This window comes from Penicillium odoratum (assembly GCF_028828045.1).
Source record: "Penicillium odoratum strain IBT 22623 chromosome Unknown utg000005l_segment0_segment0, whole genome shotgun sequence".
Taxonomy (NCBI): Eukaryota; Fungi; Ascomycota; class Eurotiomycetes; order Eurotiales; family Aspergillaceae; genus Penicillium; species Penicillium odoratum.
In genome coordinates, this window is record NW_026643147.1 from 4,141,820 (window position 1) to 4,154,333 (window position 12,514).

The 12,514-nt window shown below is 47.7% G+C and overlaps 6 protein-coding genes across 6 annotated transcripts; 2 read left to right on the plus strand and 4 right to left on the minus strand.

Annotated features, from left to right (window-relative positions):
* Positions 1–163: 163 nt before the first annotated feature.
* N7520_007096 (MARVEL domain-containing protein) lies at positions 164–847 on the minus strand (the record flags this gene model as incomplete). Its single annotated transcript, XM_057141030.1, has 4 exons — positions 164–218; positions 272–321; positions 376–560; positions 625–847. 4 exons carry the CDS (start codon positions 845–847, stop codon positions 164–166), a joined length of 513 nt encoding a protein of 170 aa, XP_056995036.1.
* A 1,376-nt stretch (positions 848–2,223) lies between these two features.
* Positions 2,224–3,093, minus strand: N7520_007097 (uncharacterized protein; the record flags this gene model as incomplete). The annotated part of the gene is made up of 2 exons (XM_057141031.1): positions 2,224–2,909; positions 2,964–3,093. The coding sequence occupies 2 exons, from the start codon at positions 3,091–3,093 to the stop codon at positions 2,224–2,226; spliced, it is 816 nt and encodes a 271-aa protein (XP_056995037.1).
* Positions 3,094–3,709: 616 nt separating this feature from the next.
* N7520_007098 (non-structural maintenance of chromosomes element 4 family protein) lies at positions 3,710–5,166 on the minus strand (the record flags this gene model as incomplete). The annotated part of the gene is made up of 3 exons (XM_057141032.1): positions 3,710–3,897; positions 3,951–4,796; positions 4,866–5,166. 3 exons carry the CDS (start codon positions 5,164–5,166, stop codon positions 3,710–3,712), a joined length of 1,335 nt encoding a protein of 444 aa, XP_056995038.1.
* Positions 5,167–6,663: 1,497 nt separating this feature from the next.
* Positions 6,664–7,517, plus strand: N7520_007099 (pre-mRNA-splicing factor ISY1; the record flags this gene model as incomplete). Its single annotated transcript, XM_057141033.1, has 2 exons — positions 6,664–6,666; positions 6,765–7,517. The coding sequence occupies 2 exons, from the start codon at positions 6,664–6,666 to the stop codon at positions 7,515–7,517; spliced, it is 756 nt and encodes a 251-aa protein (XP_056995039.1).
* A 189-nt stretch (positions 7,518–7,706) lies between these two features.
* Positions 7,707–8,790, minus strand: N7520_007100 (putative GTPase MTG1; the record flags this gene model as incomplete). Its single annotated transcript, XM_057141034.1, has 2 exons — positions 7,707–8,465; positions 8,527–8,790. 2 exons carry the CDS (start codon positions 8,788–8,790, stop codon positions 7,707–7,709), a joined length of 1,023 nt encoding a protein of 340 aa, XP_056995040.1.
* Positions 8,791–9,066: 276 nt separating this feature from the next.
* On the plus strand, positions 9,067–11,819 carry N7520_007101 (phosphatidylinositol 3-kinase VPS34; the record flags this gene model as incomplete). Its single annotated transcript, XM_057141035.1, has 2 exons — positions 9,067–9,125; positions 9,179–11,819. The coding sequence occupies 2 exons, from the start codon at positions 9,067–9,069 to the stop codon at positions 11,817–11,819; spliced, it is 2,700 nt and encodes an 899-aa protein (XP_056995041.1).
* Between the last annotated feature and the right edge of the window lie 695 nt (positions 11,820–12,514).

Here is a 12,514-nt window from a genome sequence, read left to right on the forward strand (position 1 = left end):
GTGGAGAATGCGACAACGCAAATATCATGAAACGACCAAATTCACCATGGCATGAAGCGGAGTCATGCTTTATGGAGCACCATTTCCATTCGTCATATATTCCGCTCAAGGAAGAATGGATCGGTTGATCTGGCCAGCCCGAGGCTCCGCGTTATGAAGCCCTCTATACTGCTGCGACGGCCTCGGTCTTCCGGGCGCCGCCCCAACGACGACGGGGACTAGATATCATTAGCATATAATTCAACAGGCAACACATTGCAGAATCACATACGTGGTGGTTGCGGCAGCACTGTCGCGCTTGCGGAAGGTAAACCAGATGCCCTGCAATAGAACGTTAGAGTGAATGATATCCAGAACCGAGATGGCATCACTTACTATAAGAGCAGAGACTAGCCAAACAATAGCAGACAGGAAGCTAAAGGCCTCAGCAGCTTTCCAGCGAGCACATACCGCATCGCCACGGAAGCTCCACGACCAGATACTACCACAGGGCAACTGCTTGATGGCGTCGACCAAGATACCGAATGCCGCGAACCAGGCAAACGAAATAAGAACATCGACTGTATGCATAAAGAGCATTAGTAAACCTCATAAATCAAGCAGAGAGTACAGGCAGGAACATACAAGGCCAAGCGAAGAATCCTGAAGAGAAGGGGATCAACCAAATCAATCCCAGTAGTATAGACAGCCCACTGATGACTTCAGTATAGATCCATCGGGCCTGGGGCCAAGGATCAATCGAGTCAAAAGAAGCAAGATAATGGCCAATAATACCAGCCACAACGGCTGCAAAGGCGATCTCGGCAATACGCAGTGGAATAGACAACAAGCGTGAGATGACAGGCATAGTGGGCTGTGTTTGATGTGTGTGCCGAATGCTGATTCAAATTATGAAGGCTGAACGATGAATCTGTGTCATCTGCAATGGGGGATGAACGAGGTATATAAAAGGTATCTTAGAGTGACACAAAAGCTAGTTTCGAGTGACCAAGACCAAGCAAGGGCCTATGAAAGCATTAAAATTCAATAAAAAAAATCCTCATTTTGGTAGCTTCATCTACAGCTCATAGTCTCAGACTCACAGACCATGCAGAGTCAAAAGCACCTGATCATTTCCTGGCATGGCTATAAACTCATTAATTGTCTTGCATTTCCATTGGTCTGCATTCTAGGTGGCCCAACCTACAACCCCTTGGGTTCTGACTCCGACCGGTGATGTAGTGTGGCTTATTGGTCCAAGTAAGGAGATGCGCTAGTGGCGCTCCATCCTGTCAGGATACCTGGAGCTACCAAGTCGACGTAACTGGATTCTGGTTTGGGGCGGAGTTCTAAAAGCTTCGCGTGTTGTTGTCTTGCTCACTGGATAAAAGGTTTATCCCTGTTTTCGGGCTTGTTTGGCGGGGTGTGTTGGCATTTCCGAGTTACCCGTATATGCATCAAGGTCCCGTGGACGACAGTGTCGATCTTTTGCTAGTGTGCTAATAAAAATATTTGCCGGCTTTAATTTTTCTCATTTTGGGCGTGGGCCCATCTTGTCGATCATTGTGCTTGGGCCTGACAGCCGGGTTGGATTATGCATGCTCGTGGGATGAATCGGTGATGTCAAGGTACCCTCCATTCTTTGTTGGCTCGTTTACACGGGTACTCCGTAGAGAATGATTAATTCTATGTTCCTGAGAGCAAGGTCCGATATCCCTTGCCTTGATCAGATCAGCCCATTTGTGTTATTCGTTTTCAGCCATATGACGTGGTAATGGACTTATCTTTACCAGAGTGTATTGTTCTGTCATGCACCTCCACTGCTGCAGAATGATCCACCTCTTCATACTTGGGTACTGTAGTAAATTGGGCTCCACGTTCGAAACACCCAGTCTCCGACTCTTCTTTTCCAGTCGTTACTTATCATTTCGGGGAGTCATGTAAAATACAAGGTGGAAGAGTTGGTGGGCTGATGGTCTAAAAGTACCGCGCGGCTGATATCCTCTAGTGGTCCCATACTCGAGGACCAGGAGGTCCCCAGTCACAAAAAGGAGAGATTAATTTGTCGGTGCCTGGATTTTTTTCGAACCAATAAATTGCTTTGATTCTTGTGTTTCGAAGGGTGAATTAATGATATAAAGAGAAGACAGACCACAACACCGAATCAGGCGCTCCCACCAGAACAATGGAACAATAGAAGACCCAAACAAAAGAGAGGTAATGTTACATCACGATCCACTCATCTTAGGCATGGCTGTCAAGATTTTTCAGAAACCACGCCATGGTATCCTGAAACACCCCCTTAGCACCCGTCTCGATCACATCTCCATGGCACGGAATCATCCGATCAAAGTTCCACCGATTAATCCGACCCATGGACTGGGTGAACGAAGCCCGATCCTTTGCCAGCGCATACCAAGCAAAGCGTCGGTGTCCGGTCGAAGTCGAAGGTGTCTTCACACTCATGAAGGGAAGTACCATTCGAGTCATCAAGTTGCCGGTACTGCCCTCTTCAGACTTCGAGTACTGCTCAGTTGCAGGTAAGTTGAAAATGAGATCGGCCTCGATCATAGTGCGCGAGGGCTTGTGGAGAAAGACCAACTCGCGCGAGCCATGTCCGTGCACATACTCCGTCTCAAACTCCGCATCGAACTCCTCTGAGACTGGATGTGGTGCCCCGTCCTTGTATACATGGTCGAAAGGCGTATCCTTGAACTCAGGGACCTTCTGTCGCTTTTCCCACAGACCATGCGGTGCGAGAATGTGGGCCTCCGGGTAGGCGCTCTTCCATGCTGTGATGTGCAAGTGGTGCTCAAGATCCGGCGCGATGATGTACTTGACGTTGCCGCCCTGCGTCTGGATTGTCTCTCGAACTTCCGGAGTGAGGCTGACGGGGGAGAAGATGGCGAGGGAGCCAGTTGCGAGTTTGACTGCACGCGAGGGTTAGCTCCCTGCTGTTCCTGCAAGGGCGAGGTATTACTCACTTAAGGTTCCTCGAGCGCCGACGCGCATGATCCCGAACCGCGCAAATGGCAGACTGAATGTGATGATCTCTGGTGTCACTGCACGAATGACCATCGAGGATGATGGGTTAACGGGGAAAAGCTGCGGCATTTTAGAGGTATTGCGCTGAGTCACTGATGCTTCGGTATTTGTATATCTTGACGGGCTCCTGGCTTTGATTTCTCAGTTGCCAACCGTGCCTGGAAAAAATGCAGCGAGCGTGGGGGTATAATAAGAGCTGAATATTCAAGCAACAGGAACAGGAGAAAATTATTGTAATCAAATTAAGTAGGTGCTGGGAAAACGCTTTCCCTGGCAGGAACGATTACTCTAGAAGGTGATGACGTGCCTAGACCACGTTGGACTAATATGCTTACCTAGCTTCTCCCGGCTAGACCCCACATTGATCTATAAGCATTGTCTTCATCCGGACAGATTCCTGCATAAATTGCATAAACGAAAATTACTACTCGTACACCTCCCTGATCCGGTCCGGAACTTATATATGCATCGAAAAAGGAGACAAACGATCGTGATTATATTGAGCTTGAATCCGATTCCTCTAAAAGTAGATTACGTGAGCAATTTAGGGAGTACAAATAGCAACCTAGAAAAGGGGGGAAGCGAGGTAAATTGGGCTTATTGACAAATTTAAATTCGATGTGAAAGTCTAGCCAAGGGTATCATCAAGAAACATCATCAAGAAAACATGGTCACGCCAAATTGATCAGCGGCCACCGTACCAAGTTGTGGCGGCCTCTCCATCAGGCTCATTACGGTGGGGAATGATCGATTCCGTAATTTTAAATACATCTATCAATTGCTCCCAGGTCTCAAAATCCAGACTGAAGATTGCTTGATGTTTCTGGATGCCCTGGGCCTGGGCAACGTGCGGTTCGTACGGTGTAGAAGAATCTGTTCAATGGTCAGTTGACTTCACGTCAATCGATGGCACGAAGAATACTTACGCAGTGTGGGTAGATAACGGCTATCTCTCGAAACACCGATAGCGCCGTCTCGGACAAGAAAGCTGACATAGAAAATATTTTCGACGCTTTGGCCAAAAGAACGCGGGTTAATACAAAAGCGAAACAGAGGAACTCCACCGTCGTCTGCGATATCATGTTCAGCCATTATTTTTTGTTTTGTATCCTCATCATCAGGATCCTCCATGGCCGCAAGCTTCTCACTCGCCGCCGCTTGAGCCTCATTTTGAAATTCATCCAACAGGTCCTTGATATTTGTGCAGATTTGTGTCAGGTTCGTGTTCTCTTGCAGTCCAAGATCATCTTGCTGCAGTTCATTGGGCTTGGTGACCTGCGTAGGGTCGAATCGCTCGGCCTGGGTGCGCTGCGTCATTTGGCGCGTCCGCTTTTGCACGGACAGCGGTCCCAGCAACCATCCTGACACGGTGGGCCGCTTATTATAAGGAAGGCAGGCAGTTCGGCCCAGCCAGTCCCAATTCATCGCGTCGCCTTCATCTGGTCCATCGCTATCATCGGCGTCTCGTTGGGTAGCAGCGTGGCGGCGTCGGCGTGCGGCCCCGTTAGGCGTCGCAGTGGAGGTATCCGGACCCCGTCGCATGTAGGCAATACACTTGGAAACAAATTCGTCAACATCAATACCGGCGGTCGAGTCTCCTCCGAGCGTAAGTTGCGCAGCCTTTCTGTGTGAGAGATCGGCTGTGTTGACGAGGAGGCGCGAGTCGAGCGTGGCGTCAGAAGTCTGCTTTACGCCGGTGTAGAGTTCGTTGGCTTTCTCGATTGTGAGTAGGATGCCATTATTGCCGCTTTGCATGTACTCGGCGCGCGAATCTGTATTAGATGCTTCGTTAGAACAGGCGGGTCCTTATCTTGCATGAACCGTGCAGCAGATGTTCTTACCGTTGAAATCGCGTGTCAAATCTCTGAAACCCTTGCGAACCTGTCTTCGCTCCGTGGGATCTTGGTCAGGATCATAGTATTTCATGCTATGGCGCTGCGAGGAGGACATTTGCGACTGGGTATTCGGTGTGCGATCGGTCAGACGGCGACGTTTGGATGCGCTGGTAGATGGCATCTTGGCAGTGTTGCGTTTATTGGGGCGTCGTCGATGATTTTCCTTGTCCGAGGAAGACGTAGGTGATGAAGGGCTGGAGCTGTGGGCGGTTGCTTCGTCCAGCTGAGAGAAGGAAACGCTGGCCATAACTCGAGAGATTTCTTTCAAAGACAGATGCAAGAGCAAACAAAGGACCCTCCAAGGTTAAAGGACAAACAAATGGGTTCAGCCACAGAATAGAAATTCCCTATTCTTGGTGGGTTCTATGCTATAATTAAATTAAGTGAGAAATGAAACAAGCACAACGCAAAAAGTTACATAGAGCTGATACATCGAGTTTCGCATTTTCGAGGCGCGTCGCGTGATGCACGTGATCGTGTTGGTGGGGATTTCCTCTTTAATAAGAATGTGACGTTTACTTGGACCTGAAACCTTTAGAGTAAGAAGTGGCTATCTTGCGCTCCATCCTTGCGCAGTATTTTTGACCTCTACAGTATTTGCTCCCTACTACAAAAATATTTATGCGTTGGAAATCATCATATATAAGATTGTAGGTCAAGATTCATGGTCGTTGTTTGGGTCATTCTCGAAAGGTGGAAATCTTGGTCTCTTCATCTACACTGGCGATGAGCTATTAAGTGTCATTTTGCAAGTATGGCCGAGTGGTCTAAGGCGCCTGATTTAAGACTCTCATTCTGAGAGTAAAATCCCAGGTCTCGCGAGAGGCGTGAGTTCGAACCTCACTGCTTGCATTTTCTTTTTCCCTTTTTTTATGTAATCGTTCTCCCCGTAATATTATACTTTGTCCAGGTCATGAATCCGCTGATCACTGTGTAAGCTAATGAATAGTCAGTTATTCAGTCACTCCTAGATCCAGTCCTAGATATCCCTACTACTACGAATAGTAGGACCACTATCTTAGCCTATCTCACCATCCTCTCTCTTATATCCTCCATATGACTACTACCACAAGCTATCCTTCCCCCCCGGTATTCCTTTTCTCTATTTCTTGTTTTAGATATCGTGTATCTGATAACTTTCATACGCCCAAATAATATCCCTAGTACTTTAGATTCGTTGTTGCTCGCATTATTTGATGTTGTAAAATAGTAGTATATCTGTGATTTCTAGTATGTTGGATTCATGCTACCTGTGCATGTACCCTATGGCTTTCGGTTACAGGGAGGGTACGCGGGTTTAATACGTATCTATTCCATCTCTTATATAAATTTTTAGCTTCCTAGCTATAAGTAATGAGTGTGAAAATTCTTCAATAATAGATCAAAGATCGTAAACTACCTATTGAATTTTGATTTTAATGTCCGATTAGTTTGGATAACTACTGTACTTGGAAACTCAGGGTCATTATTAATGCAAATTCATGCAAGTTCAGCCAATCGGCATTCCATTGTATTGCTCCATTCAATGGAGTTATTAATTTAATTCATATACAAGTATATAACCACAAAAGTCATTCGAATGGTATCTCTTGGTATATCACGTGATTGTAACGCGATAAGCGCGGCAATTGATCTTAGCGCTGAACCTCACCCGCAGCTGTCAAGCTTCACTTTTCAACTCTGGATTACTCCCACGGCCTCTATCCATTACAACCTTGGTCGCTGACCAGGCCACCCATTCAATATGGTAAGCCCAATTCCCCTCTCAAGCTATTCCAAGCCCTAAAAACTCAACCCTGCCAAGTATCGGAATTTGCTAACGTCCACCCCTCATCATGGAAACAGGCTCGCAACAGCGAAAAAGCGCAATCTATGCTGTTCCGCTTCCGGGCGCAACAAGCAGCGGACATGGGAATCATTGACCTTGGCCGAACCCGTCGCCCCAAAGCCATCACAAGCATCGACTCTGTCCCAACCTGCGAGCGCTGGCGCGGCCAGGTTCTGAAAGAGGTTTCTCGCAAAGTCTCGCGCATTCAAGAACAGAGTCTGAGCGACTTTCAGATCCGCGATCTGAACGATGAGATCAACAAGCTCATGCGGGAGAAATGGGCGTGGGAGATGCAGATTCGGAATCTGGGTGGACCGAACTACATGCGTGGATCTGGTCGTGTGTATGATGATGAAGGCCGTGAGATCCCGGGTGGTGGGAAGGGATATCGATACTTCGGTCGGGCGAGAGAGTTGCCTGGTGTTAAGGAGATGTTTGAGGCAGCTTCGCGCCGGGCGAAGGGGCCTGCTGAGGAGGAGGATTCGAATGTTGGTCGCGGTGGAGACATCGCTACCAGGAAGGTCGATGCCAATTACTTCGGCTACGGACTTGATGAGGAGGATGGCACATTGCTTGCCTATGAGAAGCAAAAGGAGAAGGAGGCTGTTGAGCATCTGCGTGGCCAGGGCGAAGACGATGCTGAAGATGGCTGGGAGCCGTTACCTGGTGATGCTGGTGACGGGGTCGAGTGGCGACTACCGACACTGGACGAAGTGCAAGAGGAGCTGGTCGAGCGTCGGCGTAGACGGCTCCTCGACAAGATTTCCTAATTCATATTGCTTTGTGTGCATCAACGGCTTGTGGTCTTCCTTTATCTCGGCGTTACGGATGCTTTTACGAAATATTCACATCTCAAGCATTGTCTTGTTTTCTTCATGTCAACTTGGTCAAAAGATACATATCTTATTTAAATGTTATTTTCAAAATATCCTTTCATAATATCAATTATGTACAATAGACTAATCGGATGGGGTATCGGATTCCGACTTATTTTTTCGATTTACCCTTTCGAATTTCAGTGCTTGGGACATGCTCATACGTTGGGTCTCATCCGGGTTCTCCATGCGCAGCTTCTCAGCATCGAGGTCGTCAAGAATGAATTTTCCAACATCGCCCGATCTCCATTTCGAGATGAAATGCAAAGCAGCGGCATCCACATTCGGAATCCCTCCCTTCATGAGCAATCCAGTGTGACGCGCAAAGCCTTCAAGTAGAGGGATTACCTCATTTGTAGGTTCAGACCAACGCTGATACGCCAGCGGATCATGCAGATTGATCTGATACAATAAGTAGTCCACGAGAGTCACGGGCGATATGACGGAATCCTTGACACAGCCAACAAGAGCCAATTTGAGCATATTCTCCGCATCCGGAACATAGGGCATAAAGACACCAGGCGTATCAAGGACGTAGGTGTGTGATCCACTTTCTCGCTCAATAATCTTGACAGGACTTGCAATCTTGCGGGTAATTCCAGGTTGACCACCGGTTTTTAAGGCCTTTGCTTTTCCCACCCCGTGGTTTCGCAGATGGTTGATTAATGTAGATTTTCCCACATTGGGCATTCCAACCACCATTATCCGGCATCCGGTCAGCTTATCGGGCATTGCAGCATCAGTTCGAAGGTGTTTGATGATGCGGTTGAGGTCTGCACGGGAGGACGAGTCCGTAAAGAAGACGGTACTGTTCGGGTCGAAGCTTCGCACTTTTCTTTCTAACTGAATTTGAACCAATTAATATGTGACTTTTGTAGCTCTCATTTCCTGGTATGCGACTTACCGACTGCTGCTCTGCTGAATGTAGAACGCCTCCAAGATCTCTCTTCGTGTAGACAATCAGTCGCCGAATCTTGCCTAGGGCTTCTTCAAACATGGGATTGATTGATGTGACAGGCGCTCGGTAGTCGCGGCACTCAACAACATAGTCAATTAATGAGAGCATGCTCTTCATCTTGGTCAATCCGGCCCGGTGATGCCCAAGGAAGTAGGACCTTGGGATAGCCCCATAATTAGGGAAGCCCTGGCGCGGAATGAACTGCGCCATTGTTTCAAAAATGCACAAATGGTCAATAATGTAAAAGGGATAGCATTTCAACTTGGAAAAGTAAGTTAGAGGATCACAATCTTAAAGTTGATTATCGCACCTGGCACATAAAATTGCCGTTGCATCAAGGCGGTCATAAATGCGGTCGGTCTTTATTAGGCGGTGACGATGCAGAACTTCCATCCACGTGATGATAAGCATTGCTGAGTCAGTCCCCGCAACAGCTCCATTTGAGTCCACTCCACGCTCCGTTGTCGCGTCGGATGCCCCACGAGGATGGAGGCATTCACCTTTGCACTGTCCACACAGGTGGATCTGCCAGTATGCATTAAAGTGTGGGTATAATCCAAACACTGAATAAGGCGATATCCCAGCTGACAATCAATAGTGGCTCACTAGAGGGCAAACAGAAGCAGATCCCGTTCTCCCGTCTACTCCAGAACCCCGAATTGCGGTATCTCGGCTCTGCCCAGAACCATTCTTCTGATCTCTTTGTTACTTCGCAATTATGGTCGGACTCCAAACCGCTTGGCGTGCCTTTGCAGACTTCCTACAGGGCATTCAAAAATACTCGGTCTTGGAATGAATGGCTACAGATGCCCATCTCCATCAAGGATGCCCCGCTCAACGCCCAGCTAGCAATCACGATCTGGGATCTATCCCCGCTGGCGGGTGACGGACCGCAAGGACATGATATTCCCTTTGGCGGTACCACAATTTCACTGTTTGATCACGAGGGTAAGCTGAAGATGGGTCGGCAGAAGTGCAAGGTCTATCGTCACAAAGCTGCCGATGGATATTCAGCAACAACCACTCCATCTGCCCCTCCTCCTAAGCGCCGAAAGCCCAACGCTCGTGATTTAATGGCGCCATCTCTAGAAGAAGCGGAACTGGAACGGATCGAGGTTTTGATCAAGAAGCATGAAATGGGAGAAATCACTCGGATCGACTGGATGGATCAAATGGTCTTCCGCCAGCTTGAGAAACTCAAGCTCCAAGCCGAGGAAGCTGCACGGAAACGAGCCATACATCTGAAGAACACGAAACCGAAGAGCAGAGATGCCGAAGATGATAGTTCCGATGAGGAAGACTTGAATGATGAAAACTTCGTCCTTTATGTGGAATTTCCCCGTTTTGATCATACAATCGTCTGGGCCGATCACCAATACCCTTCCGCTCCCATATCTTCTTACCCTCAAAATATGCCTTCTAACCCCAACTCTACCCTAAAGCCCGTTCCCGAGGTCCGATTCGGTCCTGGTATTGAAGGCGGAAATGGCGCGGGAGTGATCCGAATCTATGACCCAGAAGTTGGACAGCCTGGAAACCCTTGCGAAGATAAGCACCGGCGCCTGATCCGTAGCCATCGGACCGGCTTCATGGATCGGGAACTCAAGCCCAATCCTAAGAACCGTGATGAGCTGAATATTATTTTATCATACGAGCCGACCCAGGATCTTACAGCAGAGGAGAAAGACCTCGTGTGGAAATTTAGGTATTACCTGACCCGGGAGAAGATAGCGTTGACCAAATTCGTCAAATCGGTCAACTGGCGCGATGATGGAGAGTCTCGACAGGCTGTGGAGATCCTTCCCAAGTGGACCGATATCGATGTCGATGATGCTTTGGAACTTCTGGGCCCCACATTTGACAACCCGGCAGTGCGTTCTTATGCCGTTGCAAGGTTGCGCAAGGCAGATGATGAGGAGCTTCTTCTTTATCTTTTGCAGTTGGTGCAGGCTTTGAAATACGAGGACCACTCTGCAAATGACGCTGATGAAGCCGCCCATGACTCCTCGCTTGCCAACTTCCTGATCACGCGAGCTGCAAATAACTTCAAGCTCGGCAACTACCTGCATTGGTACCTGATGGTTGAATGTGACGATGCTGGTCCGGGCACGCTTTCTACACAACGCCGCCTTTTTGCGCGAGTTGAATACTACTTCATGCGGGAGCTCGAAAAGGTTAATGCAGAGCACCGGAAAACTCTTCTGCGACAAGGTGAACTTGTTGCTGTACTCTCCAAGATTGCCAAAGACATTCGATTTTCTCGCGAAACCAGGCCTGCAAAAATAGAGAAGCTAAAAAAGTTGCTCCGGGACCCCAAGAACGACATTATCAATATCGACCCCCCATTGCCTCTTCCTCTGGACCCAGACGTCTCTGTGGTGGGCTGTTACCCTGATGAATCCAATGTCTTCAAATCGACCCTTTCTCCCCTGCATATCACATTCAAGACCGCTGATGGCCGTCGATATCCGCTCCTGTTCAAGGTAGGTGATGATCTTCGCCAAGATCAACTGGTCATTCAAATTATTATCCTGATGGATCGTCTCCTCCAAAAAGAGAACCTGGACTTGAAGCTCACGCCGTACCGGATCCTCGCCACGAGCTCCACAGCGGGTGCTGTTCAGTTTATCCCATCAACTTCGCTTTCCGCCGCCTCGGCCAAGTACAAGTCCATTCTAGCGTACTTGAAGGAACACAACCCTGATGACAACGAACCACTTGGAGTTCGCAAGGAGACAATGGACACATACATCAAGTCCTGCGCGGGCTACTGTGTGATCACCTATCTTCTTGGTGTGGGTGATCGGCACTTAGAGAACTTGCTCCTGGCCCCAGATGGTCACTTCTTCCACGCCGACTTCGGTTTCATTCTTGGCCGTGACCCCAAGCCTTTTGCTCCTATGATGAAACTCTGTAAAGAAATGGTTGAGGGCATGGGTGGTACGACCTCGCCGCATTATCTCCAGTTCAAGCAACATTGTTTCACTGCGTATACCACCCTGCGCAAATCAGCCAACCTCATTCTTAACCTATTTAGTCTGATGGTTGATGCCAATATCCCGGACATTCGCGTGGAGCCTGATAAGGCTGTCTTCAAGGTTAAAGAGCGTTTTCATTTGGAGATGACTGAAGAGGAGGCTATACGTCACTTTGAACAGTTGATCGGAGACAGCGTGAATGCTATATTCGGTGTGGTGATTGATCGTCTGCATGAATTTGTGCAAGGCTGGAGGGCATGATTTTCCTGGTTTTACTTTTTGCATCAGGAATGGCTGGAGTTGAGGTTATGCATATACAGAATAGATACCCGATTCGAGCGACAACTTACCAAACTTGGAATATATCTTCAATGTTTCAGCTCAAGTAACATCTACCCATTTTCCCATTATGCTATTCAAAGATATCCATATGTAACATTTGAACCTTGGAAGTTTATCTATAGTGTAAGCAGCAGAGAAGATAACAACAAACAACAACCCCTTAATCTATCTACCTCTATTACTCATTCTCAATCATACAGTAGCAAAGTGATCAGGAAATTGATCATTGACTATGAACATATGCTATACACATGCTCTTCTATCTAGATGATACGTACATTTCAAATTTCCGCAATCATGGTTTAGTATATAATTCAAGAGCAAACCAGAGAGCCAGAGCACTGATATCATGTGTTGACCACCGTACATACTATATGCATACAGGGGTCGTCCGTTGAAATCTTTGTCCACTCGACAAATTTATCTTCCTAGCCTGGATTTAATATAGTTTTGTGGATCTCGGGTTCATTTCTCGATTTTTGAACTTGGATTCGACGGGTTAGGAGTACAATACAATAGAATTAGAGAGGCGGTAAATATAATCAGGCCAATTAGCTGATCTGTCCTTAAGATCCTTATGGTATACCGTAGGTATTGATTCATTCTTGTAAGCC